The sequence below is a fragment of the Perca fluviatilis genome, chromosome 16 (genome assembly GCF_010015445.1).
Source record: "Perca fluviatilis chromosome 16, GENO_Pfluv_1.0, whole genome shotgun sequence".
Taxonomy (NCBI): domain Eukaryota; kingdom Metazoa; phylum Chordata; class Actinopteri; order Perciformes; family Percidae; genus Perca; species Perca fluviatilis.
Genome location: NC_053127.1, coordinates 562080 through 589579, shown reverse-complemented (window position 1 = coordinate 589579; position 27500 = coordinate 562080). Strand labels below are relative to the sequence as shown.

The following is a 27500-nucleotide window of genomic DNA, read 5'->3' as shown; positions in this document are numbered from 1 at the left end:
ACCACGCAGTACCCCCAGACCAGACGCAGTACCACCTAAACACACCTGGATCTCCCAGACCAGACGCAGTACCACCTAAATACACCTGGATCTCCCAGACCAGATGCAGTACCCCCCAGACCAGACGCAGTACCACCTAAATACACCTGGATCTCCCAGACCAGATGCAGTACCCCCCAGACCAGACGCAGTACCACCTAAACACACCTGGATCTCCCAGACCAGACGCAGTACCACCTAAATACACCTGGATCTCCCAGACCAGATGCAGTACCCCCCAGACCAGACGCAGTACCCCCTAAATACACCTGGATCTCCCAGACCAGATGCAGTACCCCCCAGACCAGACGCAGTACCACCTAAACACACCTGGATTTATTTAAAGGTATAGTGGAGGATTTTCCCGAATTTTAGAAAAGAACCGCCCTCTGTACTTTTTGAAATAATGCACATGCTCAGCCCTCTGCCTGCTCCCGAGAGGGAACGCCTATTAAACGTGTGTTTACAAGTTGCTGTCGGCATGGCTCATACGAGCTACTTTCAGAAAGAAGATTTACACTTTTTCACAAATGGAGATGTTTACCGTGTGTGTGCGTGACTTGTGCCAGGGCTAGCATCGCTAATCATAGCTTACATCAACTTTCACTAGCAGTGATTTTAAATGGATTTCTCCAAATAGCCAAACTTTACCTGTGGAGTAGAAACTTCACGACATCAGTGGGAAGCCCAACCTGTGCTTTTAGCGCACGCCAGCGTGTGAAATATTCTCCCAAAAGCTTCAATGCTTCAATGAATGGCTGAAACCGTAGCTCAAGCTCACCACACATACACACCTGAAAGCTAGGGACGTGCACGTACCACGGCCTTACGTAAACATATCACCAGAATGATTGACAACTCCACTATACCTTTAAGTCTTAAGATAAACATGTTAAGAGAATATTGTTTATATTAAAGACGAAATTATCTGATTTCTGTTTAATTTCTGTTTAAAATAACTTTATATACTCAACGTTTTAAATTAATTAATATTATATTATGTGTTGCTATGAATATTGATTATTTTATAGTATATTTTAAGTATTTTTCAGTCAATAATTAAAGAAATTGTTTCAATCTTTTAGAATATTCCGCCTGCTTTATGTTCTGTTGTCACATTATGAAATTCAATAAAGTTTATTGAAAAACTGTTTTGCATAATTTGTCTTATTTTCAGATATTTAAATGTAGTTATTAATGTTCTATTATAATTTAAATGATACATATATTTAAAATAAATAAAATGATAGAATATCATTTTTTTTATAACTAATGTTATAAATAATAAATAATGTTATAAATAATAAATATTTAGAATAAATTAGTTTTATGAACGCGTCCAGCAGGGGGCGGGAAAGTGCCCGGACACACTTTGACTTACAGAGAAGAAGAAAAAGACGGTATAGATTGGTCCGTAGAGGAAAGGAGCGTAGACGTGTGTCTGTTGGCAGTGAGCTTCAACTGGACTGAGAATGGTCAGAGGTGAGGTAATGACGGATCAGGGAAGGGTGGAAAGAAAAATAAGGACAGGGATAAGACGGCTGATAGTGATAGCGATAAGGGAACAACTAAAAAAAGGAGTGAAGAGGAGTTCAAGGTATTTATCAAACTGTTGCAAGAGGGGACTACTTTTGATAAGTGGAGTCCAATCCTACTAACCAAAGCGCTACATAAAGATATTGGGGAGGTAAGGAGTGCTAAAAAATTGAGAAATGGTTATTTACTGGTGATGTGTAAAAATGTGGAACAACAACAGAAAGCAATAAAGATAAATACACTAAATGGACAACGAGTGAAGTGTTCAATGGCGTTTGACAAGAAGTTTGTGAGGGTTGTAATCTCAGGGATTCCTTTAAGTGAGTCAGTGGATTCAGTGAAAGAAGGAATAAACAATGTTAAAGTCAGGGAAGCAAAACGACTAAAGACAAGATGGCAAGGAAATATATGAGACAGTCTTTCAGTCTTGTTAACTTTTGAGGAAGAGAAACTCCCAGAAAGAGTCTTAATTGGCTACATGAGTTATGATGTCAGAGTTTACATTCCCCCAGCGCTGCGGTGTTTTAAAAACCCTCCTGTTGCCCTGGGGTCATTTCTGACCCCAAAGGAAATCCATTGCCGTAAAAATATGTTTTTTATTCATCAAATGGTCTGAAAATAATGGTAGTTGTTTAATACTATGCTCTTAAAAGTTGATTGAATTATGGGTGTTTTACTGAATATAATAACTTCTGTTGTCCTCTGGGGTCAAAATGACCCCGCCGCACAAAGTGGTGCAATAGAGCAAATAGTCCAAACATACTGGCTTACCAAAACCTCTCTGATCATGGATGTTTGATGGGTGGGGTCAAGCAATGGTAAGGACAACAACAAAAATAACAAAACAGGTCTTTTCTCACAGGTGTTGGGGCATTTCACAGTTTAGTCTGAGAGAGACAGGCAGCACAGTGAGGAGGCAGACGCTCTATACTGCACAGGAGGCTTGCCAGATATTTTTTTATATAAAATCTGAGATAGAAGAATATTTCCAGTAAAAGGATGAAACATTTGTGCCGGGAGAGCTCATTTGGTCGAGCGGGTGGCCATATATAGAGGTTTACTCCTCGATGCAGCAGGCCCAGTTTTGACTCAGACCCTCTGCTGCATGTCATTCCCCCTCTCTCTCCGCTTCCATTTCTTCAGCTGTCCTGTCAATAAAGGCCTAAAAATGCTCAAAATCTTTTCTTAAAAAACAAGAAAAAGAATGAAACATTGATCTGGTTTACCATCCCCCCACTGACGGACGAAGCATGTTGACAGCAGAGAGAGAGAAAAGCCACCATGGTCCTACTGCATATGCAAGATCTCAAATTCATGACATAAATTTCACTTTTGACCTGTCTTATTGGCCTTAGATTTCCAATGTAATAAAAAAAATGGTGTTAATGTGTTTGAATGAAGTTGTTATTAAAGGTGTAATACAGAACTAGTTGAATTATCCACTAAATATTATTTAAATAACAGTAAAACCAGATGGGGTCAGTTTTGAACCCAGAAGACAACAGGTGTGATTATGGGTGTGATTATGGGCTGCCATTAAAAAAATACAAATTATTTAAAAACTGCATCCTTACTAAACTTTGACATATACCACTCTGTGATGAGTCAAATAGTCAAAATAATATTAATTAAATATAAAGTATAATTTAATATTAAATTATACTGTATGCTTTAAATAACAGTCAAACCAGGTGGGGTCATTTTTGACCCCGGAGGACAAAAGGTGTAAGGCATTCAGGAGGACATTACAAGGGTTTAAATGCCAAAGATATGGGCATGTAGCTGCAATATGCAAGGGAAAACAAAGATGTAGCAAATGCAGTGGTGAACATGAATATGGAAAATGTGAAGAGGGGGCTAAACCAAAATGTTGTAATTGTGGAGGAGAACATAGTCTGCCAAAAAATACTTGGATGTGAAGGGTATGCCTCGGGAAAGAGTTAGAGACATTCTTAATGACGAAGCACAACAGTCTCAGACATGGGTTGGGGATACGTAATGGTTTTAATTATTATATTATACTCCAGTGGAATGCTAGGAGTTTAACTGCAAACGGTCAAGATTTTAAGAACTATGTTGATAGTTTTAAAGAAAAACCTAATATTATTTGTGTACAGGAAAAATGGCTAGTGCCAAGGTTGGATTTTGTAATAAAGGGGTATAATTCTATAAGAAGGGATAGGGAAATAGGTTAAGGAGGAAGAGTTGTAATTTTTATACAAAGGGGGCTTCAGTATAGAGAGATTAAGACAGGAAATGACTTGGAGTACATAGTTACAGAAATAAGGTCAAGTGAGGATAAGGTGACAATTATAAACTTTTATAATCCACACAGGCAAATAGAGATGAGACATCTGGAGGACATTTGGAAGGATTTGACAGGGAAAATTGTTTGGTGTGGGGATTTTAATGCACATAGTACATTATGGGGAGAGAGGGATGGGATTAATGGAAATGTAATTGAAGACATTATGGAAGAGAAAGAGTTGGTATGTCTGAATGATGGTTCTGGTACCAGACTAGACGTGGGAAGGGGTACAGAGACAGCAATAGATCTTACTATTGTCACAAAAACAGTTGCAGTTAAATGTATTTGGGAGGTATTGAGGGAAAATACAGTAGGGAGTGATCACTATCCTATTAGAATTAAGATAGGAGTGGAATTAAGCAAAGAACATGAAGTCAGAGAAGAGAGATGGATTTAGGATAAAGCAGATTGGGATAAGTATAGAGAAGTTAGTGATGAATTATTGATATCTATTGATAATAATCATGATATCGAGAAATTATGTTGTGAGATTAGCAGTGGGATAATTGTTGCAGCAGGAGTTTCTATTCCAAAGACTAAGCCTAAGACATTAAATAAAATAGTACCATGGTGGTCGAAAGAATGTAAGGAAGTCATAAAAGATAGAAATAGAGCGTTTAAAGAGTTAAAGAAAACAGAATTTAGTTCGATATAAAAGATCTCAGGCAATAGTCAGGAAAACAATAAGGCAAGGAAAAAAAGATTACTGGAAACAGTTCTGTGATTCTATTGGTCGCACTACTCCATTGGAGAGAATTTGGAACATGATTAAAAAAATGAAAGGGAATGGAAGGGAATATGGTTATCCAATGCTGATTGAGGGGCAAATAACTATCACTAGTAGTAAGCAGTAAAAAGCAGAGGTTATGGCAAAAACATTAGCCAAAGTGCACAGCACAGGAAATTTACATCATGAAGGAAAGTTAGGTAGAGAAGAAAGAGTACAAAAATATCAATATGTGTTTAACAATGAGGATAGTGAAGGAGGTGTATTGGATGTATTATTTACAAAGACTGAACTCAATAAGGCATTGAGGAAATTAGGTAAGTCCTCTCCAGGGACAGATAAAATCTGTTATTCCATGTTGGAGAACTTAAAGGAGAACTCCGGGCAATTTTTACGTTAATCTTGATCGCTATATGTATATGAGTACTGTCGATAGCAAAAAAAACGAGCCGAGTCGGTGCTAGCAACACGGAGCTGCTGCAGCTAATGCCGAGAGCTCCACTCAGCTAAAACAGCAGTTATGGGGGCATAAGATAAAGAGTGCCTTTGTGCCTCTTAACACACACAAAATGCAATTAAAATGTCTGTGCAACACGAACAGGGTCCTTACATGACAACAAGATGCGTTTAGCAACTTAGCCATTGTTTAAATTCACCTACCCTCTTAGCTGCTAGCTGCCGTCTGGGATGAGGGAGTGTGTTCAGCCAGGCTCCGGTAATAATCATCTCGCAGCAGTTCCATGTGTATTTGTAGCATATATATCCATTTTGTGTGCTGTCGTTGGTGAATATGAGTCTCTGCAGTGGCGAATTGTGTGGTAGTTTCCTTAGCCAGGCTAGCAGCCCCCGACCGGGCATCCTTCTACTTCCTCCCCGCCTCCCTTGCCTGCGCTGCCGACAACAATCCACAGCGGCGCTGGTCTGGTGGAGGTCCTCCAGAGGACAGGTCATGCTTTCACGGGAAATATTGAAGTTTATTCCCCCCTCAAAAATAGGTAATTGAGCACTGAAGTGATCCTATCAGTGACTATGTAACTACATGGAAACAGACCAAATGATGCCTGTTTCTTGTAATAATATGACATACTTATACTGATTACTTTTTTTTTGCTTTTTTCTTCACACACCACGCTCCGTTGTTTTCCTTTTCCTGCTACAACTGAATTCCACGGGGCGTTCAGCGCAAGGCTACAGCCCTCTGTAATGCTAGTTACTTTACAAGAAACAGGCATCATTTGGTCTGTTTCCATGTAGTTACATAGTTTCTGATATGATCATAACCACTACAGTGCTCAATTACCCATTTATGAGGGGGGAATAAACTTCAATATTTCGCCGTGAAAGCATGAACTGTCCTCTGGAGGACCTCCACCAGACCAGCGGGCGCCTGTGGATTGTTGTCGGCAGCGGCAGGCAAGGGAGGCAGGGAGGAAGTAGAAGGATGCCGGTCGGGGCTGCTAGCCTGGCTAAGGAAACTACCACACAATTCGCCACTGCAGAGACTCATATTCACCAACGACAGCACACAAAATTGATATATATGCTACAAATACACATGGAACTGCTGCGTGATGATTATTACCGGAGCCTGGCTGAACACACTCACTCATCCCAGACGGCAGCTAGCAGCTAACAGGGTAGGTGAATTTAAACAATGGCTAAGTTGCTAAACGCATCTTGTTGTCATGTAAGGACCCTGTTCGTGTTGCACAGACATTTTAATTGCATTTTGTGTCTGTTAAGAGGCACAAAGACACTCTTTATCTTATGCCCCTATAACTGCCGTTTTAGCTGAGTGGAGCTCTCGGCATTAGCTGCAGCAGCTCCGTGTTGCTAGCACTGATTCGGCTCGTGTTTTTTGCTATTGACAGTACTCATATACATATAGCAATCAAGATTAACGTAAAAATTGCCCGGAGTTCTCCTTTAAGTGTTAAGGGGAAGGATGTGTTCTTGAATATGTATAATAAAGTATGCATAAATAGTTGCATTCCTAGAACCTGGAAGGAATCTATAATCATTCCTATTAGGAAACCTGGGAAAGATCCTCATGTAGCGAATAACTATAGGCCGATTGCGTTAACGTCTCAGATGGGGAAAACTATGGAGAGGATGATAAATGACAGGCTTGCATATTGGATGGAACATAAAGGCTTAAGGCAAAATTATCAAAGTGGTTTCAGGAAAGGTAGAGGTACCATGGATCCCATTGTATACCTAGAAGATACAATAAGGAAGGCTCAGGTGAATAAAGAATCTGTAGTGGCAGTATTTTTTGATATTGAAAAGGCATATGATATGTTGTGGAAAGATGGTATGCGTTTATGCTGTAGTAAGCAAAGGGTATAAAGGGAAGATGATAAAGGAATTTCCAGTGGATAAAAGGGTTTTTGTCTGACAGAACAATTCAAGTAAAAATAAATGGGGAACTAAGTAAGAGCTACAGTGTGGAAAATGGTGTCCCACAAGGGAGCATTATTAGTCCACTATTATTTTCAATCATGATTGATGATGTCTTTAAGGATATACAAAATTCAGTTGGGGTAGCATTGTTTGCAGATGATGGAGCAATATGGAAAAAGGGAAGAAATATAGGTTTTGTAGTGGATAAAATGCAGCAGGCAGTAAACAAAATCCAAGAATGGGCCGTTCAATGGGGATTTAGGATCTCTATAGACAAAACAAAGACTTTATTCTTCTCTAGGAAGAAAATAAGTATGAATGTGAAAATCAAATTATCTGGAATAGAATTAGAACGAGTGGAATTCTTCAAATATTTGGGTGTTTGGTTTGACAAAAAACTGACTTGGACAATGCATATTCAAAAAATTATAGATAAATGTAAGAAAGTGTTGAATATGATGAGATGTTTGCGTGGAGTAGAATGGGGTGCAAGTCGACCTGCTTTGAAATCCATTTATATAGGGCTGATGAGATCGGTATTTGATTACGGGTGTATAGTGTATGGGTCTGCTGCTAAAACATCATTAAAGCAGTTAGATGTAATTCTAAATCAAGGCTTGAGGCTATGCTGTGGGGCAATTAAGACCACTCCCGTGGCAGCAGTTCAGGTAGAGATGGGGGAGATGCCTCTCCATCTTAGAAGAGACCAGCTGGCTCTTGTGTACTGGGTGAATTTGAGGGGTCATGGTGACAAACATTTGAGTCAGTCAGTTTTATGGCAATGTCAAGAAAGAGAGAATGACCTAATTAAAAGTTTTGGATGGACAATAAGGCAGAAGGTAATCATGATGGGAATCAGTGCCCTGGACCAAAGCCCTTCAGTGGTCTGTCCAGTTGTTCCTCCTTGGCTTTTGCTAGAGGTTCCAGTTGACTTAGGCTTATTGGAGGAAAAGGAAGTTACTGAAGTGGATCATTACAGGGTCAATTGGGGCAATACATAGTGGCGATCACCTTAGTGATATTCATAAGCAGCAGAAAGAACTTGCACTCAGAGAGAATAAGGATGTGAAGTTGAAAAGGGAGGCTAGTATTTCAACACTGGATGTGGATTTTACTATGTCTGAACTCAACATTGCTAGGCACTGGATATACAGCTCCAGGAGAAGACCAATTATGTTATGCCATGTTCCGACAGCTACCAGTAGAATCATGTCAATTGATATTAAGACTCTTTAATAAAATTTGGAGGGATGGAATAATACCGAATAGTTGGAAATGTGCAGTAATACTACCATTTAAGAAACCTGGTAAGGACCCAGCTAATCCTGGTAACTATAGGCCCATAGCTTTGACATCTCACTTATGCAAATGGATGGAGAAGATATTAGTTCGCAGGATATCCCATATGTTGGAGCAGAGAGGATTGCTGACTAATGTACTAAGTGGATTTCGAAAAGGTCGCTCCACAACAGATGCTCTAGTAACATTCCACCATGGTATCATATGCCTTTTCAATGTCAAAATAAACTATTGTCATAAGCTCTGTTGTAGCCAATTTGGATGTGTGTGTGCATGGATAGTGTGTGTGTGTGGGTGGTAGGTTTGTGTGAATGGTTTGATCGTTACGTCACCTGCGCACCTGTGTGTATGTGCTAATCAGCCAGGGTAGTAAGGGAATCACAGGTGAGCCAGAGGGAGAATCTAGTCTGAGAAGCCATACAGTTTTTCAACCTCAGCTGTGCAATAGTGATGGTTTTTAGATCTCGTCTGTTTGTTTTTAATCTTGCAAGTCAGTTTTTTGTATGTGTTTTTAAATACATTTCTACATTAAAGAATTAACCATACGACGATGGCGGACCTCATTTGTTGCAAAAGCAAGAGTTGGAAATGGCTTCATGATCCCGGTAATGGCATTTTTTGTAGACAGATTGCCACTACAAGCTCTTTCATTTTCAATGCCTTCTCCACATAATTACTGACCCTAACTAAAAAATGTTGGGAGTACTCCAAGTTTCAGGGGCTTGGGTTTGGATGGACGAGGGGAGAGAGAGTGAGGGAATATGGAGTGGAAGCCTTAGATTTCACCGTGACCAACCCAGTTAGTAACATTGCACCATGGCTTTTTCCAGACGTAAAGACCGATACTACTATCCTGCAAAAGAAAAGAGAATGGAGAATGGAGGAAGTGGGAGTTAAAACAATTATTTACCTGAGACGCAGTTACTATAATTATTTAAAGATTTACACAGACGGTTCCAAGAACAAACAGGACTGTGTGGGAGTTGGAATATATATACCAGAATTTAAAGTTAATCTCTCCAAAAGATTGTCTGACCAGTTATCGGTAAATACAGCAGAAATGGTGGCAGCCATCATTGCACTACAGTGGGTTGAAGAGGTCAGACCTGATAGGGTGGTACTATGCACAGACTCTTTAGCTGTCATAAAAAGCATACAGTCCATGACATCTGTCAGAGAAGACCTACTAATAGAACTTCATCACAGTTTGCTAAGATTACACCGGGGTGGCATAGACGTTCAGTTCTGCTGGGGGCCGGCCCATGAGGGGGTGAAAGGGAACGAGGGTGCAGACAGACTAGCTAAAGAGTCATTACTAAAGGGAATAACAGTTCCTATTCCACTAGGAAAAGGTGAAGGAAAAGCAGTGGTTAAGAAGAAAGGCCTTGAAATATGGCAGAAATGATGGGAGGACGACAGAAAAGGAAGGAGATATTATAAAATACAAAGATCTGTCAGTATAAAGAATTATACTGTTATGGTTTTGGGGTTTGGTCTTATTTTGGTGGTCTGTTTTCTGTGTTGTATTTTGTTCGGTTGCCTGTTTTATTTTGAAGTCTCTGGTTTTCTGTCTTGTCTTGTTTATTTTACTTCCTGTCTTGTGTTTCCCTCCTTTTTTGATTGCTCTGCCCAGCCTAATGTGATTCACCTGTTTCCCAGCCCTTGTGTCACCTGTCTTGTGTTATCTCATTACCCTCTGTATTTAGTCTTTGTGTTTACCTTGTCCTTTGTCAGATCATTTTGTGTGTTTCCCAACCGTGTTCAGTCCTGTCTTCTCGTCCGTGAGTTTTGGTCAGTGGTTTCTGTATTTCCTTTGTTTTTGTTATTCAGTTCTTTTGTTGCTTCCCTTTGGACTTTAGTTTTTGCCTGCTTCTTTTTACTCTTTTGTTTGTATTGCCAGCTGGATTTTTGGACTCCCTTTTGTTGTTTGGACTCCTTATTTAAATAAATCCTCTACCGCTAACCTGCCTTGCCTCTGCATTTTGTGTCCACCATTCCCTACTCCTCCCTGCTACACCTTAACATATACGGACCAGGAGGGAGGAAGTTATAATGACAAGACTCAGAGTGGATCACACAGGACTGAATGGCACCTTGTTGTTAATGGGGAAAAGGACTAGTGGAAACTGTGGGGTTAAAGAAAACCTATAACCATACAATATTTTATTGCACATTGCATGAGGCAGAAAGACAGGTGTTTAAAGTTAAGGTTCAGGAGGCAGGGCGGGAGTGGACTCTGATAGGGGTACTGGGATCAGAAGGGGAGGGAGACGAGATCAGGATCACCAGGAAGGCCTTATTCACAGTTTTAAAAGCTGCAGGGTTATTAAGTAGAATTTAGAATAATTGTGAAATGACCTGATGTACACACTCCAGCACAGTAGGTGGCGGTATGCACCTAAAAGTGGTTTGCGATCCGCCATTAAATCAGAAGAAGCGTGTCATCGTCCCGGAAGTGATGTCAGCGTGAATCTTCGACAGGCTAACTAGTGTTAGCAGCTACGAGAATAAATCAGCCGTTTTTTAAGGTTTTTGTTATTGTAATCTTACGCAAACCGCCAAACTGATGACATCACACAGGTCTGTGACGTGGCAGATGGGTGACAACATGATTACGACCCGAATTTAGCTGTTAGCTGCAGTTAGCTCCGTCACACTGACGGTCCGTTAAGAAGTCCCATCGGAAATCCGCCAATTTAACAGCTGGAACATTCTGGATCACAGAAGGTAAAACTGAAGACATGAATACATTTATATAGGTTTGTTTGTGTCGAGGTTTACATCCGGGCAGTGCAGCGTCTGTTATGTCATAAATATGTAATAAATAAAGCTTTATTCAGACAGTTTCTGTCCGTAGAGCAGCGACCGTCCTGTGTTTTAAAGTGTCTGAATACTGTGTGCTGATTGGTGTGAAGATTACTGGAATACTAAAGAGTTTTTCTCTGATTTCTGAGAGGATTATTTTAGTTTGTTCAGTTTGATCAGAGAAGAAGATAAAGTCTCTGAATTAATCTACACGAGTGTCACATTTCACTGATTTATGAACAAGAGCAGAAGACGCAAAGTATAAATATAAAATTTAAAGTAAGATATAATATCTTAAAGTAAGATATTTTGTGTTGCAGAGCTTCAAAATGAGCAGCCGAGTGGCTGGAAAACCCAGAGAGACGGAGATGGAGAAGGAGGAGAAAAAGGAGGAGGAGGAGAAGGAGGACTTTTACGACTGCCAGGAGACTCTGGAGCCTCCAGGCAGACAGGAAGCAGCAGTGGAGGAAGAGGAGGACTTTCACATTAAAACCAACAGACAGACTGACAGAAGAGAGAGAGAGGAGCAGGGAGGCAGGCTGCAGGAGGAACAGGGAGACAGGCTGCAGGGAGACAGGCTGCAGGAGGAGCATGGAAATAGGCTGCTGGAGGAGCAGGGAGACAGGCTGCAGGAGGAGCAGGGAGACAGGCTGCAGGAGGAGCAGGGAGACAGGCTGCAGGAGGAGCAGGGAGACAGGCTGCAGGGAGACAGGCTGCAGGAGGAGCAGGGAGACAGGCTGCAGGAGGAGCAGGGAGACAGGCTGCAGGGAGACAGGCTGCAGGGAGACAGGCTGCAGGAGGAGCAGGGAGACAGGCTGCTGGAGGAGCAGGGAGACAGGCTGCAGGGAGACAGGCTGCTGGAGGAGCAGGGAGACAGGCTGCAGGGAGACAGGCTGCAGGAGGAGCAGGGAGACAGGCTGCAGGAGGAGCAGGGAGACAGGCTGGAGGAGGACTCAGACTCCGAGATGAAGGCAGAGGACAGTCAGCAGGAGGAGTTTGATGATGATTACCTGAGGGAGGTGGAGAAGGAGCTGACGGAGGAGGAGAAACAGGTAACACCGGTTTACCTGGACTCTCTGTCTCCATGTCTCTGTGTCTGAGTGTCTGATGGAACAACAACCTCTGAAACTGGTCCAGTATTAAACCAGAACCCAGCTGTAATGTAACCCTACAGGACTAATGTTCAGCAGCAGTTAGTCACTAAAAGTTCTGTTGTTGCTGCTGACAGACTCACATTATTATTCTAAGATTCTGACAACATTATGGGATGGATCCCTACAGAGATAGACCTTTTAGTTAAAGAGTAAGATCCTTTTAGTTTAACATGAAACAGCCCCGAAATCACCATCACCAAACTCCACCAGACTCCATGTAAATAATCAGGACTTTAATCATCGTAAAACACATTTCATTCAAAGTGGACAGAAACTAAATAAAACTACCAAAAGCCGTCTTGGTTCATCTTTCCACTGTTCCAACAATCACCACTCTGGTTTGGTTGAAATAAACCCTTAATTCACCCATTTATATGTGGAGATATGCTGGCTCTATACACGCTAAAAGTCCTGATTATTTACATGGAGTCTGGTGGAGATATGCTGGCTCTATACACGCTAAAAGTCCTGATTATTTACATGGAGTCTGGTGGAGATATGCTGGCTCTATACACGCTAAAAGTCCTGATTATTTACATGGAGTCTGGTGGAGATATGCTGGCTCTATACACGCTAAAAGTCCTGATTATTTACATGGAGTCTGGTGGAGATATGCTGGCTCTATACACGCTAAAAGTCCTGATTATTTACATGGAGTCTGGTGGGGTTGGTGATGGTGATTTTGGGGGACTGTTTGATGTTAAACTAAAAGGATCTTACTCTTTAACATAAAGGTCTATCTCTGGAGGGATCCTCCTAACCCTGGACTGTTGGAAGAGGCGTTCAGGTGTCGGGTGTGATGTTGTAAACCAGAGATATTAAAACCTTCTGTTCTGTTTCAGAGTCGCCGGCAGCAGAGTTTAACTCTGAAGGAAAAGGGCAACAGCCAGTTTAAAGCTGGAGGTGAGTGACATTAGCATCACATTGTCCCATATACAGTGCCTTGCGAAAGTATTCGGCCCCCTTGAACTTTTCGACCTTTTGCCACATTTCAGGCCTCAAACATAAAGATATAAAACTGTAATTTTTTGTGAAGAATCAACAACAAGTGGGACACAATCATGAAGTGGAACGAAATTTATTGGATATTTCAAACCTTTTAAACAAATAAAAAACTGAAATATTGGGCGTGCAAAATTATTTAGCCCCCTTAAGTTAATACTTTGTAGCGCCACCTGTTGCTGCGATTACAGCTGTAAGTTAGCGGGGTATGTCTCTATCAGTTTTGCACATGCGAGACTGACATTTTTGCCCATTCCTCCTTGCAAAACAGCTCGAGCTCAGTGAGGTTGGATGGAGAGCGTTTGTGAACAGCAGTTTTCAGTTCTTTCCACAGATTCTCGATTGGATTCAGGTCTGGACTTTGACTTGGCCAGTCTAACACCTGGATATGTTTATTTGTGAACCATTCCATTGTAGATTTTGCTTTATGTTTTGGATCATTGTCTTGTTGGAAGACAAATCTCCGTCCCAGTCTCAGGTCTTTTGCAGACTCCATCAGGTTTTCTTCCAGAATGGTCCTGTATTGGGCTCCATCCATCTTCCCATCAATTTTAACCATCTTCCCTGTCCCTGCTGAAGAAAAGCAGGCCCAAACCATGATGCTGCCACCACCATGTTTGACAGTGGGGATGGTGTGTTCAGGGTGATGAGCTGTGTTGCTTTTCACGCCAAACATAACGTTTTGCATTGTTGCCAAAAAGTTCGATTTTGGTTTCATCTGACCACAGCACCTTCTTCCACATGTTTGGTGTGTCTCCCAGGTGGCTTTTGGCAAACTTTAAACGACACTTTTTATGGATATCTTTAAGAAATGGCTTTCTTCTTGCCACTCTTCCATAAAGGCCAGATTTGTGCAGTATACGACTGATTGTTGTCCTATGGACAGAGTCTCCCACCTCAGCTGTAGATCTCTGCAGTTCATCCAGAGTGATCATGGGCCTCTTGGCTGCATCTCTGATCAGTCTTCTCATTGTATGAGCTGAAAGTTTAGAGGGATGGCCGGGTCTTCGTAGATTTGCAGTGGTCTGATACTCCTTCCATTTCAATATTATCCGCTTGCACAGTGCTCCTTGGGATGTTTAAAGCTTGGGAAATCTTTTTGTATCCAAATCCGGCTTTAAACTTCTCCCACAACAGTATCTCGGACCTGCCTGGTGTGTTCCTTGTTCTTCATGATGCTCTCTGCGCTTTACACGGACCTCTGAGACTATCACAGAGCAGGTGCATTTATCACGGAGACTTGATTACACACAGCTGGATTCTATTTATCATCATTAGTCATTTAGGTCAACATTGGATCATTCAGAGATCCTCACTGAACTTCTGGAGAGAGTTTGCTGCACTGAAAGTAAAGGGGCTGAATAATTTTGCACGCCCAATTTTTTCAGTTTTTTATTTCTTAAAAAAGTTTGAAATATCCAATAAATTTCATTCCACTTCATGATTGTGTCCCACTTGTTGATTCTTCACAAAAAATTACAGTTTTATATCTTTATGTTTGAAGCCTGAAATGTGGCAAAAGGTCGAAAAGTTCAAGGGGGCCGAATACTTTCGCAAGGCACTGTATGAACCAGTATGACCCTGTATGAACCAGTATAACCGGTATAACCGGTATAACCAGTATAATGTGTTCTGCAGACTGGGCGGAGGCTGAGCGGAGCTACACAGAGGCGTTGGGTTTCTGTCCGGTCTGTTTCAGCCGAGAGAGAGCCGTGCTGTTCTCCAACAGAGCTGCTGCCAGACTGCACCTGGTAACCAGCTACATGCTAACTCACAGGCTAACAACATGCTAAAACAGAGGCTAACAACATGCTAACACAGAAGCTAACAACATGCTAACACAGCCGAGAGAGAGCCGTGCTGTTCTCCAACAGAGCTGCTGCCAGACTGCACCTGGTAACAAGCTACATGCTAACTCACAGGCTACATGCTAACTCACTGGCTAACATGCTAACTCACAGGCTAACATGCTAACACAGAGGCTAACAACATGCTAACTCACAGGCTAACATGCTAACTCACAGGCTACATGCTGACTCACAGACTAACATGCTAACTCACAGGCTAAATGCTAACTCACAGGCTAACATGCTAACTCACAGGCTAACATACTAACTCACAGGCTAGCATGCTAACACAGAGGCTAACAACATGCTAACTCACAGGCTAACAACATGAACACAGAGGCTATCAACATGCTAACTCACAGGCTAACAACATGCTAACTCACAGGCTAACATTCTAACTCACAGGCTAACAACATGAACCCAGAGGCTAACAACATGCTAACAGGTTTCTTTACTTCCTGCCAGGAGCTGAAGGACTCGGCGATCTCCGACTGCTCCAGAGGTGAGTGATGATGTCATCATTGGGTAGCGTTCGGTAGGTAGTTGGTAGTGATTGGTTGTGTTGACCCTGTAGTGATTGGTTGATCCTGTAGTGATTGGTTGTGTTGGTCCTGTAGTGATTGGTTGTGTTGGTCCTGTAGTGATTGGTTGTGTTGGTCCTGTAGTGGTTGGTTGTGTTGGTCCTGTAGTGATTGGTTGGTCCTGTAGTGATTGGTTGTGTTGGTCCTGTAGTGATTGGTTGGTCCTGTAGTGATTGGTTGGTCCTGTAGTGATTGGTTGGTCCTGTAGTGATTGGTTGTGTTGATCCTGTAGTGATTGGTTGTGTTGATCCTGTAGTGATTGGTTGTGTTGGTCCTGTAGTGATTGGTTGGTCCTGTAGTGATTGGTTGTGTTGGTCCTGTAGTGATTGGTTGGTCCTGTAGTGATTGGTTGTGTTGGTCCTGTAGTGATTGGTTGGTCCTGTAGTGATTGGTTGTGTTGGTCCTGTAGTGATTGGTTGGTCCTGTAGTGATTGGTTGTGTTGATCCTGTAGTGATTGGTTGGTCCTGTAGTGATTGGTTGGTCCTGTAGTGATTGGTTGGTCCTGTAGTGATTGGTTGTGTTGATCCTGTAGTGATTGGTTGGTCCTGTAGTGATTGGTTGTGTTGGTCCTGTAGTGATTGGTTGTGTTGGTCCTGTAGTGATTGGTTGTGTTGATCCTGTAGTGATTGGTTGGTCCTGTAGTGACTGGTTGTGTTGATCCTGTAGTGACTGGTTGTGTTGATCCTGTAGTGATTGGTTGTGTTGATCCTGTAGTGATTGGTTGTGTTGGTCCTGTATTGATTGGTTGTGTTGGTCCTGTATTGATTGGTTGTGTTGGTCCTGTAGTGATTGGTTGTGTTGGTCCTGTAGTGATTGGTTGTGTTGACCCTGTAGTGATTGGTTGGTCCTGTAGTGATTGGTTGTGTTGACCCTGTAGTGATTGGTTGTGTTGATCCTGTAGTGATTGGTTGTGTTGATCCTGTAGTGATTGGTTGTGTTGATCCTGTAGTGATTGGTTGGTCCTGTAGTGATTGGTTGTGTTGGTCCTGTAGTGATTGGTTGTGTTGGTCCTGTAGTGATTGGTTGTGTTGATCCTGTAGTGACTGGTTGTGTTGATCCTGTAGTGATTGGTTGTGTTGATCCTGTAGTGATTGGTTGTGTTGGTCCTGTATTGATTAGTGATTGGTTGGTCCTGTATTGATTGGTTGTGTTGGTCCTGTAGTGATTGGTTGTCGTCTTAGTGATTGGTTGGTCCTGTAGTGATTGGTTGTGTTGGTCCTGTAGTGATTGGTTGGTCCTGTAGTGATTGGTTGTGTTGGTCCTGTAGTGATTGGTTGGTCCTGTATTGATTGGTTGTGTTGGTCCTGTAGTGATTGGTTGTGTTGGTCCTGTAGTGATTGGTTGGTCCTGTAGTGATTGGTTGGTCCTGTAGTGATTGGTTGTGTTGGTCCTGTAGTGATTGGTTGTGTTGGTCCTGTAGTGATTGGTTGACCCTGTAGTGATTGGTTGTGTTGGTCCTGTAGTGATTGGTTGGTCCTGTAGTGATTGGTTGTGTTGGTCCTGTAGTGATTGGTTGGTCCTGTAGTTGGTTGGTCCTGTATATGTTGGTTCTGTAGTGATTGGTTGTGTTGGTCCTGTAGTGATTGGTTGGTCCTGTAGTGATTGGTTGTGTTGGTCCTGTAGTGATTGGTTGGTCCTGTAGTGATTGGTTGTGTTGATCCTGTAGTGATTGGTTGTGTTGGTCCTGTAGTGATTGGTTGTGTTGGTCCTGTAGTGATTGGTTGGTCCTGTAGTGATTGGTTGTGTTGGTCCTGTAGTGATTGGTTGGTCCTGTAGTGTTGGTTGTGTTTGATCCTGTAGTGATTGGTTGGTCCTGTAGTGATTGGTTGGTCCTGTAGTGATTGGTTGGTCCTGTAGTGATTGGTTGGTCCTGTAGTGATTGGTTGTTGGTCCTGTAGTGATTGGTTGTGTTGGTCCTGTAGTGATTGGTTGGTCCTGTAGTGATTGGTTGTGTTGGTCCTGTAGTGATTGGTTTGGTCCTGTAGTGATTGGTTGTGTTGATCCTGTAGTGATTGGTTGGTCCTGTAGTGATTGGTTGGTCCTGTAGTGATTGGTTGGTCCTGTAGTGATTGGTTGGTCCTGTAGTGATTGGTTGGTCCTGTAGTGATTGGTTGTGTTGGTCCTTTAGTGATTGGTTGTGTTGGTCCTGTAGTGATTGGTTGTGTTGACCCTGTAGTGATTGGTTGGTCCTGTAGTGATTGGTTGTGTTGACCCTGTAGTGATTGGTTGGTCCTGTAGTGATTGGTTGTGTGTGGTTGCTGTAGCGATAGAGCTGAACCCAGACTACGTGCGGGCGCTGCTGAGGAGGGCCGAGCTGTACGAGCAGACTGAGAAGCTGGACGAGGCTCTGGAGGACTACAAGAAGGTTCTGGACCTGGACCGGAACCAGACCAGCGCCAGACAGGCCTGCATGGTGGGTTCACATGCTAACAACATGCTAACAACATGCTCCACAAGATCCTTTTTGTTTAACATGACCAAACCAACCAGACTCCATGTAAATAATCAGTAAATAAATAAACCCTTAATTCACCCATTTACATGTGGAGATATGCTGGCTCTCTACACGCTAAAAGTCCTGATTATTTACATGGAGTCTGGTGGAGATATGCTGGCTCTCTACACGCTAAAAGTCCTGATTATTTACATGGAGTCTGGTGGAGATATGCTGGCTCTATACACGCTAAAAGTCCTGATTATTTACATGGAGTCTGGTGGAGATATGCTGGCTCTATACACGCTAAAAGTCCTGATTATTTACATGGAGTCTGGTGGAGATATGCTGGCTCTATACACGCTAAAAGTCCTGATTATTTACATGGAGTCTGGTGGAGATATGCTGGCTCTATACACGCTAAAAGTCCTGATTATTTACATGGAGTCTGGTGGAGATATGCTGGCTCTATACACGCTAAAAGTCCTGATTATTTACATGGAGTCTGGTGGAGATATGCTGGCTCTATACACGCTAAAAGTCCTGATTATTTACATGGAGTCTGGTGGAGATATGCTGGCTCTATACACGCTAAAAGTCCTGATTATTTACATGGAGTCTGGTGGGTTTGGTGATAACAATCTCTTTCTCTCCACCTGTCTCTCTCTCTCCCCTGTCTGTCTCTCTGCCTGTCTCTCTCTCTGCCTGTCTGTCTCTCTCCCATGTCTGTCTCTGTGCCTGTCTGTCTCTCAGAGGCTGCCTCAGCAGATTCAGGAGAGAAATGAGAAGCTGAAGGAGGAGATGCTGAGTACGTACTGCACCTGAACACACCATGTTAAAGGACCAGTGTCTCATTCCCTCATTAGATTCATTCACAGTTATTAGGGATTGTCCTGTGTGTGACCTCTGACCTCTGACCCCCCCCCCCCAGGTAAGCTGAAGGACCTGGGGAACATGGTGCTGAGACCGTTCGGTCTCTCCACCAACAACTTCCAGGTCAACCAGGACGCCGGCACCGGCTCGTACTCCATCAACTTCGTCCAGAACCCCAACAATAACAACAGATGACATCACACGGCCAGCGATGACATCACAGCCCTGCAGGCAGATTGATTAGTTCCCTGTTTGTGTTGTTTCCTTCAGGAGAGTCAACCACAGAGATTTGTTTTTGTATTTAAGCTGTTTGAATAAAGTTAGTTTGAATCCTGACAGCCTCGTCCTGTCTGAATGGCCAACCTGGGTTTCTGTATAACATGTTTATGTTATACACATAACGGTATTATAATGTTATAAACATGTTATAAACAAAACGGTATAAGGTTATAAACATGTTATAAACATAGTAGCGGTATTATAATGTTACAAACATAACGGTATAATAATACCATTATCATGTTTATAACATAATAATACCGTTATAATTACAGGAGTGTGTATACGTAACTAGTAACTAGTACTGATTACAGGGCTGAGTATATGTAACTAGTAACTAGTATAGGTAACTATTATTGATTACAGGACTGAGTATATGTAACTAGTAACTAGTATATGTAACTAGTATTGATTACAGGACTGAGTATATGTAACTAGTATATGTAACTAATATCTGTAACTAGTAATGATTACAGGGCTAAGTATATGTAACTAGTAACTAGTATATGTAACTAATATCTGTAACTAGTACTGATTACAGGGCTGAGTATATGTAACTAGTAACTAGTATATGTAACTAGTATTGATTACAGGACTGAGTATATGTAACTAATATCTGTAACTAGTACTGATTACAAGGCTGAGTATATGTAACTAGTAACTAGTATATGTAACTAGTATTGATTACAGGACTGAGTATATGTAACTAGTATATGTAACTAATATCTGTAACTAGTACTGATTACAGGGCTGAGTATATGTAACTAGTAACTAGTATATGTAACTAATATCTGTAACTAGTACTGATTACAGGGCTGAGTATATGTAACTAGTAACTAGTATATGTAACTAATATCTGTAGCTAGTACTGATTACAGGACTGAGTATATGTAACTAGTAACTAGTATATGTAACTAATATCTGTAACTAGTACTGATTACAGGGCTGAGTATATGTAACTAGTAACTAGTATATGTAACTAGTATTGATTACAGGACTGAGTATATGTAACTAATATCTGTAACTAGTACTGATTACAGGGCTGAGTATATGTAACTAGTAACTAGTATATGTAACTAGTATTGATTACAGGACTGAGTATATGTAACTAGTATATGTAACTAATATCTGTAACTAGTACTGATTACAGGGCTGAGTATATGTAACTAGTAACTAGTATATGTAACTAATATCTGTAACTAGTACTGATTACAGGGCTGAGTATATGTAACTAGTATATGTAACTAATATCTGTAACTAGTACTGATTACAGGGCTGAGTATATGTAACTAGTATATGTAACTAATATCTGTAACTAGTACTGATTACAGGGCTGAGTATATGTAACTAGTATATGTAACTAATATCTGTAACTAGTACTGATTACAGGGCTGAGTATATGTAACTAGTAACTAGTATATGTAACTAGTATTGGTCTGATCAGAGATATAATAGTTAATTATTTCCATGTCGAGTTGATCAATAATATTTAAATTAAAGAAGAACATCGAGGGTTAAAAAGGAAACTTAAACATTTAATATAAAATTAGGGAAATGTTTAGTTAAACTGTGACGACGTCAAGAACAACGGCCTCGCACATGCGCAGTGTGTGTGTTTCTGCTTCAGTGGTGGTGAACATGGCAGCGCCTATAGACCTGGAGCTGAAGAAGGTAACTATGACACACTCCGGCGTTACCCGGGCCAACCCGGGCCAGCACAGTCCTACCCGGGCCAACCCGGGCTATGTGTTCCCTGCTGGGCCACACAACAGCTGGTTAATAATCCGCAGCAGCGTTCGCAACACTGCAGCTAACACCGGAGCTAACTGTTAGCTTAACCCACGCTACACACACACACACACACGTGCACACGCGCTATGTGCCATCTACACATTTAGGGTTAAATATCAGTTAGTTATTCAGTTATTTGTTGACCAGACTTCGTGTTTAAAGGGTAATTTTGCTATTTTTCAACCACGTTTTAGCCAAAGGAACACGATCACCACACCCACCAGACTCCATGTAAATAATCAGGACTTTTATCATCGGAAAACACTTCATTCAAAGTGGACAGAAACTAAATAAAACTATCAAAAGCCATCTTGGTTCATCCTTCCACTGTTCCAACAATCACCACTCTGGTTTGGTTGAACTAAACCCTTAATTCACCCATTTACATGTGGAAATATGCTGGCTCTATTCACGCTAAAAGTCCTGATTATTTACATGGAGTCTGGTGGAGATATGCTGGCTCTATACACGCTAAAAGTCCTGATTATTTACATGGAGTCTGGTGGAGATCTGCTGGCTCTATACACGCTAAAAGTCCTGATTATTTACATGGAGTCTGGTGGAGATATGCTGGCTCTATACACGCTAAAAGTCCTGATTATTTACATGGAGTCTGGTGGAGATATGCTGGCTCTATACACGCTAAAGTCCTGATTATTTACATGGAGTCTGGTGGAGATATGCTGGCTCTACACACGCTAAAAGTCCTGATTATTTACATGGAGTCTGGTGGAGATATGCTGGCTCTATACACGCTAAAGTCCTTATTATTTACATGGAGTCTGGTGGAGATATGCTGGCTCTATACACGCTAAAAGTCCTGATTATTTACATGGAGTCTGGTGGAGATATGCTGGCTCTATACACGCTAAAGTCCTGATTATTTACATGGAGTCTGGTGGAGATATGCTGGCTCTATACACGCTAAAAGTCCTGATTATTTACATGGAGTCTGGTGGAGATGTGCTGGCTCTATACACGCTAAAGTCCTGATTATTTACATGGAGTCTGGTGGAGATATGCGGCTCTATACCGCTAAAGAGTCCTGATTATTTACATGGAGTCTGGTGGAGATATGCTGGCTCTATACAGCTAAAGTCCTGATTATTAATATGGAGGCTGGTTAATGTGGGTTAAAGTGTTCGGATTGGTATTGATACTTGTGTGTGTGTGTGTGTGTGTGTATTGTGTGTGTGTATTTTGGTAGTGTGTTACCTGTGTGTATATCTGTTTGTGTTTTATTGTTACTGTGTGTTGTGTGTTGTGTGTTGTGTATTATTGTGTATTGTGTGTGTGTGTGTTGTTGTGTGTGTGTTACCTGTGTGATACTGTGTTATTGTTTATTGTGTGTATTATTATGTTATTGTGTTACTGTGTATTGATGATGTGTGTGTGTATATGTGTGGTATTATGTGATATCTGTGTGTATTATTATTGTATTGTTGTACTATGTGTGTGTGTGTGTGTGTTACTATGTTGATGTTTGTGTTACCTGTGTGTGATGTATTATTGATTACTTGATATGTGTTATTATTGGTATTTTGTTACTAGTTTGATACCTGTGATGTGATGTGTTTGTGTTAGTGTTATATTGTGATACCTGTGTTATTGTTATTATTGATGTTATATTATTGATACTGTATTATTGTGATGATGTGTATTGTGTGGCGTGTGTATAATGATATTGATGATATTGTGTGTATTATTGTGTGATGATAATAGTGTTACCTGTGTATTGTGTATTATTATTATTGTTCCTGTGATGATGTGATGTATTGTGTTACCTGTGTGATATTGTATTATTATTATTATGTTACTATTGTGTGTTGTGTATGTGTATTTACCTGTGTGTGTATTATTATTTGTGTGTGTGTGTGTTACCTGTGTGTACCTGTGGTATTGATGTATTGTGTTACTGTGTGATACCTGTATTGTTGTACTGTGTGTTACTGTATTATTGTGTATTGTATTAGTATTTTTCCTGTGTTGTATTTATTATTGTGTGTGATGTTAGTTGTGTTACTATAGTATGTACTTGTATTGTTGTATGTATTATTACTATTGTGTACCTGTGTTATTATTGATATATTTGTGTGTTACCTGTGTGTACCTGTTATTGGTATTGTGTTTATTATTGTATTGTTACTGTATTGTATGTGTGTTATTGTTTGTATTTTATTATTATTATTATTGTTACCTGTGTGTGATGTATTATTGTGTGTTGTTGTGTGTGTGTGTGTGATACCTGTGTGTGTGTGTGTTATTATTAGTGTGATACTGTGTGTGTGTGTGTGTGTACTGTTATTGTTATTATTGTATTGTACCTGTGTTATTATTATTGTTATTATTGTTGTGTGATACCTGTGTGTGTGTTGTATTATTGTACTGTGTGTGTGTGTGTGTGTGTTAGTGTACCTGTGTGTGTGTGTGTGTGTGTGTGTATGTATTATTGTGTATTATTATTGTGTGATACCTGTGTGTGTGTGTGTGTGTGTGATACCTGTGTGTGTGTGTGTGTTACCTGTGTGTGTGTGTTACCTGTGTGTGTGTGTTTGTGTTGTTGTTACCTGTGTGTACCTGTGTGTGTGTGTTATTGTGTGTGTGTTACTGTGTGTACCTGTGTGTGTGTGTGTGTGTTACTGTGTGTGTATGTGTGTGTGTGTGTTACCTGTGTGTACCTGTGTGTGTGTGTGTGTGTGTGTGTGTGATACCTTGTGTGTGTGTGTGTGTGTGTTACCTGTGTGATACCTGTGTGTGTGTGTGTGTGTGTGTGTTACCTGTGTGTGTGTGTGTGTGTGTGTGTGTGTGTGTTATGTTGTCCTGTGTGTGTGTGTGTGTGTGTTGTCTGTGTGTGTTTTGTGTGTGTGTGTGTTTGTGTGTGTGTATTGTGTACCTGTGTGTGTGTGTGTGTGTTACCTGTGTGTTATTGTGTGTGTGTGTTACCTGTGTGATTGTGTGTGTGTGTGTGTGTTACGTGTCCTCTGTTATTATTGTTATTATTGTGTGTATTGTTACCTGTGTGATACTGTGTGTGTATTGTGTGTGTGTGTGTGTTTGTATTTTATTGTTATTTTATTTGTGTGTTTTTTTTTTTTTACTGTGTGATACCTGTGTGTTTTTATTATTATTGTGTTGTGTGTGTGTGTGTGTGTGTGTTATTGTTGTGTGTGTGGTTTGTGATACCTGTGTGTGTTTTATTGTGTATTGTGTTACCCTGTGTGTTATCTGTGTGTGTGTGTTATTATTTTTACCTGTGTTATTGTGTGTGTGTGTGTATTGTTACCTGTGTGTGATACCTGTGTGTGTATTTTTTATTATGTATTTACCTGTGTTACCTGTGTGTGTGTGTGTGTGTGTGTTACCTGTGTGTTACCTGTGTGGCTTATTTTATTATTGTGTTGTTTTGTTATTTGTGATGTCTCTTTATTGTGTGTGTTTATGTGTTATTATTATTGTTGTGTGTTACCTGTGTGTGTGTGTGTTACCTGTGTGCCTTGTGTACCTGTGTGTGTATTGTTATTGTGTGTGTTACCTGTGTGATACCTGTGTGTATTATTGTGTGTGTTGTGTTATACCTGTGTGTGTGTTTGTGTGTATATGTGTTACCTGTGTGATACCTGTGTGTATTTTGTGTTGTACCTGTGTGTGTGGTATTTGTGTGTTACCTGTGTGTGTGTGTGTGTGTATTGTACCTGTGTGTGTGTGTGTGTGTGTGTGTGTTACTGTGTGTGTGTGTGTGTATGTGTGTGTTACCTGTATACTGTGTGTGTGTGTGTGTTACCTGTGTGTATGTGTGTGTGGTGTATTTACCTGTGTGTACCTGTGTGTGTGTGTGTGTGTGTGGTGTTTATTGTTACCTGTGTGTTACCTGTGTGTGTGTGTGTGTGCGTGTGTTACCTGTGTGTGTGTGTGTGTGTGTCCTGTGTGTGTGTGTGTGTGTGTGTTACTTGAGTACCTGTTATTTGTGTGTTACTTATGTGTGTGTGAGTTGTTTTTATTTTTTTTTTTTTTTTTTGGTGTGTTTTGTTGGGGGTGGGTTAGTTTGTGGTGGTTGTTTAGATGGGGGTGAGGGAGATTTTTATTTCTAAGAATATTTAACATGGAACTAAACATTTTTAAATATCCACAATATGTCTTTGATCTCCTTTATATATATCTTTCATTTGTACTTGTGATGCCTTTGTACTAGTTCTCAGACTAGAGACTATGTACTACTATTTTACAATTATTAACTCTAAATATTAAATTTAAATAATATATAATTAATAAATTATCTATCTGTTGTCTTTGGTGAAAATGTTTGTTTTTCATTTTCATTTGGTACCTGGGTGTGCCACACACCCCCCCCCACTCCATCACCCCTTCACCCTTACCCACGTGGTGCCTTATGTTGTGGTGCGCTTTTTGTGATCGCAATCTTGTTTTTTCTTTTATTGTTTTCTTGTATTATTTGTTTTTGTGTATTTTAGTTTTCTTTTTCTTATGTATTATGTGTTGTTTGTTTTTTGTATCTTTTGTGTTTTAGTGTATTACTATAGTTTTCTCTATGTGTTTGCTTTATTTATATGTCTTTATTGTTTTATTGTGTTTATTTTATTTTGTTATCTATTTTTGTGTATTTGGTCTGTATTGGTGTTATTGTCTCTTACTTGTATCTGCTATGTGTATCTATGTTTGTATGTGTTGTTCTATTGTATGTGTTTGGTGTTGTGTATTGTTATGTTATTTTTGTGTATTGGATATATGTATCTGTGTATGTGTTTAGTTGTTGTGTGTTAGTGTATTGTGTTTGTTTTGTTGTCTTGTTGTGTTTGTGCTATGTGTATCTGTTGCTTGTGTGTTAGTTATTGTTTTTTTTTTTATGTGTTTACTATGTTTATTTGTTTGTTTTGTGTTTGTGTATTTTTGTGTTGGTATTGTTTGGTATTGCTATTTTGTTGTTGTTTATTTTTTTTATTGTTTTTTTTAGTTTGTTTTGTTCTAGTTTATGTGTATCTGTCTATATGTATCTGTACCTATGTATCTAATTACCTATGTGTATTTTATGTATCCTTTTTGTATCTAGTGCCCTATATGTATCTAGTACCCTTGTACTATATGTATCTAGACTATATGTATCTAGTACCCTATTTTAGTACCTATATGTATTATACCCTATATGTATCTATATATGTATCTATGCCTATTAAGACCTATGTATCTCCACCTCTCCACTAGGTTGTCATGTGTGGTTTGATAAAGCCGTACTGTACTTCAAACTTTTTGTTAACGGTTGACCTCTAACTCTCAACTAGCGTTTGTCTGTCTCTGTCTCTCTGTCTCTGTCTCTCTGTCTCTCTGTCTCTGTCCGCCCCCACAAACCTTCTACAGAGGGTTGACTCCTGTTACGCTAAGGAACCGAGAGTGGTCTCAGTCTCTTTGGTGAGAGAGAGAGTGAAACAAACAATGAAATGGAAATTATGTGACAGGAAAAATTATCAAGCTAATTTTTTTATCATGTGATAACTTCGGTTTATTGACTATCGCGACAGGCCTATATGTGTGTGTGTGTGTGACCTGTGTGATACCTGTGTGTTACCTGTGTGACCTGTGTGATACCTGTGTGTGTTGTGTGTGTGTGTTACCTGTGTGATACCTGTGTGTGTTGTGTGTGTGTGTGACCTGTGTGACCTGTGTGTTCAGGTGTGTGATACCTGTGTGTTACCTGTGTGTTCAGGTGTGTGATACCTGTGTGTTGTTGTTGTGTATGTGTTGGTGTTGTGACCTGTGTGTGTTGTGTGTGTGTGTGTGTTATTGTGTGTGACCTGTGTGATACCTGTGTGTGTGTATGTGTGTATATGTGTGTGTGTGTTGTGCCTGTGTGATACCTGTGTGTGTGTATGTGTGTGTGTGTGTGTGCCTGTGTGATGTACCTGTGTTGTGTGTGTGTGTATTATTGTATTGTTGTGTGTGACCTGTGTGATACCTGTGTGTGTGTATGTGTGTGTGTGTGACCTGTGTGATACCTGTGTGTGTGTGTGTGTATTTTGTGTGTGACCTGTGTGATACATGTGTGTGTGTGTGTGTGACCTGTGTGATACCTGTGTGTGTGTGTGTGTGTGTCCTGTGTGTATACCTGTGGTGTGTGTTTGTGTGTGTGTGTGTGTGACCTGTGTGATACCTGTGTGTGTGTGTGTGTGTGTGTGTGTGTGATGTGTGATACTGTGTGTGTTTATTATTGTGTGTGTGTATTGTGTGTGTGTGTGTGTGATACCTGTGTGTGTGTGTGTGTGTGTGTGTGTGTGACCTGTGTGATACCTGTGTGTGTGTGTGTGTGTGTGTGTGTGTGTGACCTGTGTGATACCTGTGTGTGTGTGTGTGTGTATGTGTGTGTGTGTGTGTGACCTGTGTGATACCTGTGTGTGTGTATGTGTGTGTGTGT

At 40.8% G+C, this 27500-nt stretch overlaps 2 protein-coding genes and 1 long non-coding RNA gene across 5 annotated transcripts in view; 2 read left to right on the top strand and 1 right to left on the bottom strand.

Moving 5' to 3' along the window:
- Positions 1 to 13: 13 nt before the first annotated feature.
- LOC120544183 lies at positions 14 to 505 on the bottom strand. Its single transcript, XR_005636468.1, has 3 exons — positions 248 to 505; positions 86 to 207; positions 14 to 45 (listed from the first exon to the last, which is right to left on the bottom strand). It is a non-coding gene; the product is annotated as an uncharacterized LOC120544183 (long non-coding RNA).
- A 10225-nt stretch (positions 506 to 10730) lies between these two features.
- ttc1 (tetratricopeptide repeat domain 1) lies at positions 10731 to 19345 on the top strand. Of its 2 annotated transcripts, XM_039777743.1 has the most exons (9): positions 10731 to 11039; positions 11438 to 11877; positions 11908 to 12169; positions 13114 to 13174; positions 14912 to 15024; positions 15586 to 15622; positions 17967 to 18115; positions 18890 to 18944; positions 19068 to 19345. In XM_039777743.1, exons 2-9 carry the CDS (start codon positions 11447 to 11449, stop codon positions 19202 to 19204), a joined length of 1245 nt encoding a protein of 414 aa, XP_039633677.1. In that variant the 5' UTR covers positions 10731 to 11039; positions 11438 to 11446; the 3' UTR covers positions 19205 to 19345. The 2 variants fall into 2 exon arrangements, with proteins under 2 accessions (XP_039633677.1, XP_039633676.1); XM_039777742.1 differs by having other exon boundaries at positions 11438 to 12169.
- Positions 19346 to 20870: 1525 nt separating this feature from the next.
- The window catches only part of pfdn1 (prefoldin subunit 1), an 8366-nt gene continuing 1736 nt past the window's right edge, over positions 20871 to 27500 (top strand). For both annotated transcript variants that reach the window (XM_039777779.1, XM_039777778.1), the window contains exon 1: positions 20871 to 20959. In XM_039777779.1, coding sequence (XP_039633713.1) covers positions 20888 to 20959 — 72 coding nt within the window. In that variant the 5' untranslated portion in view covers positions 20871 to 20887. The remainder of the gene's footprint in view (positions 20960 to 27500) is intronic.

What these genes read in the sequence shown, in the direction of transcription:
- ttc1 (XM_039777742.1), top strand. Translation starts at nt 11,447, where the DNA reads ATGAGCAGCCGAGTGGCTGGAAAACCCAGAGAGACGGAGATGGAGAAG. An exon ending in CAGCCAGTTTAAAGCTGGAG is followed by an intron (nt 13,175 to 14,911) that starts GTGAGTGACATT and finishes TGTGTTCTGCAG; the next exon opens with ACTGGGCGGAGGCTGAGCGG. An exon ending in GCGCCAGACAGGCCTGCATG is followed by an intron (nt 18,116 to 18,889) that starts GTGGGTTCACAT and finishes TCTGTCTCTCAG; the next exon opens with AGGCTGCCTCAGCAGATTCA.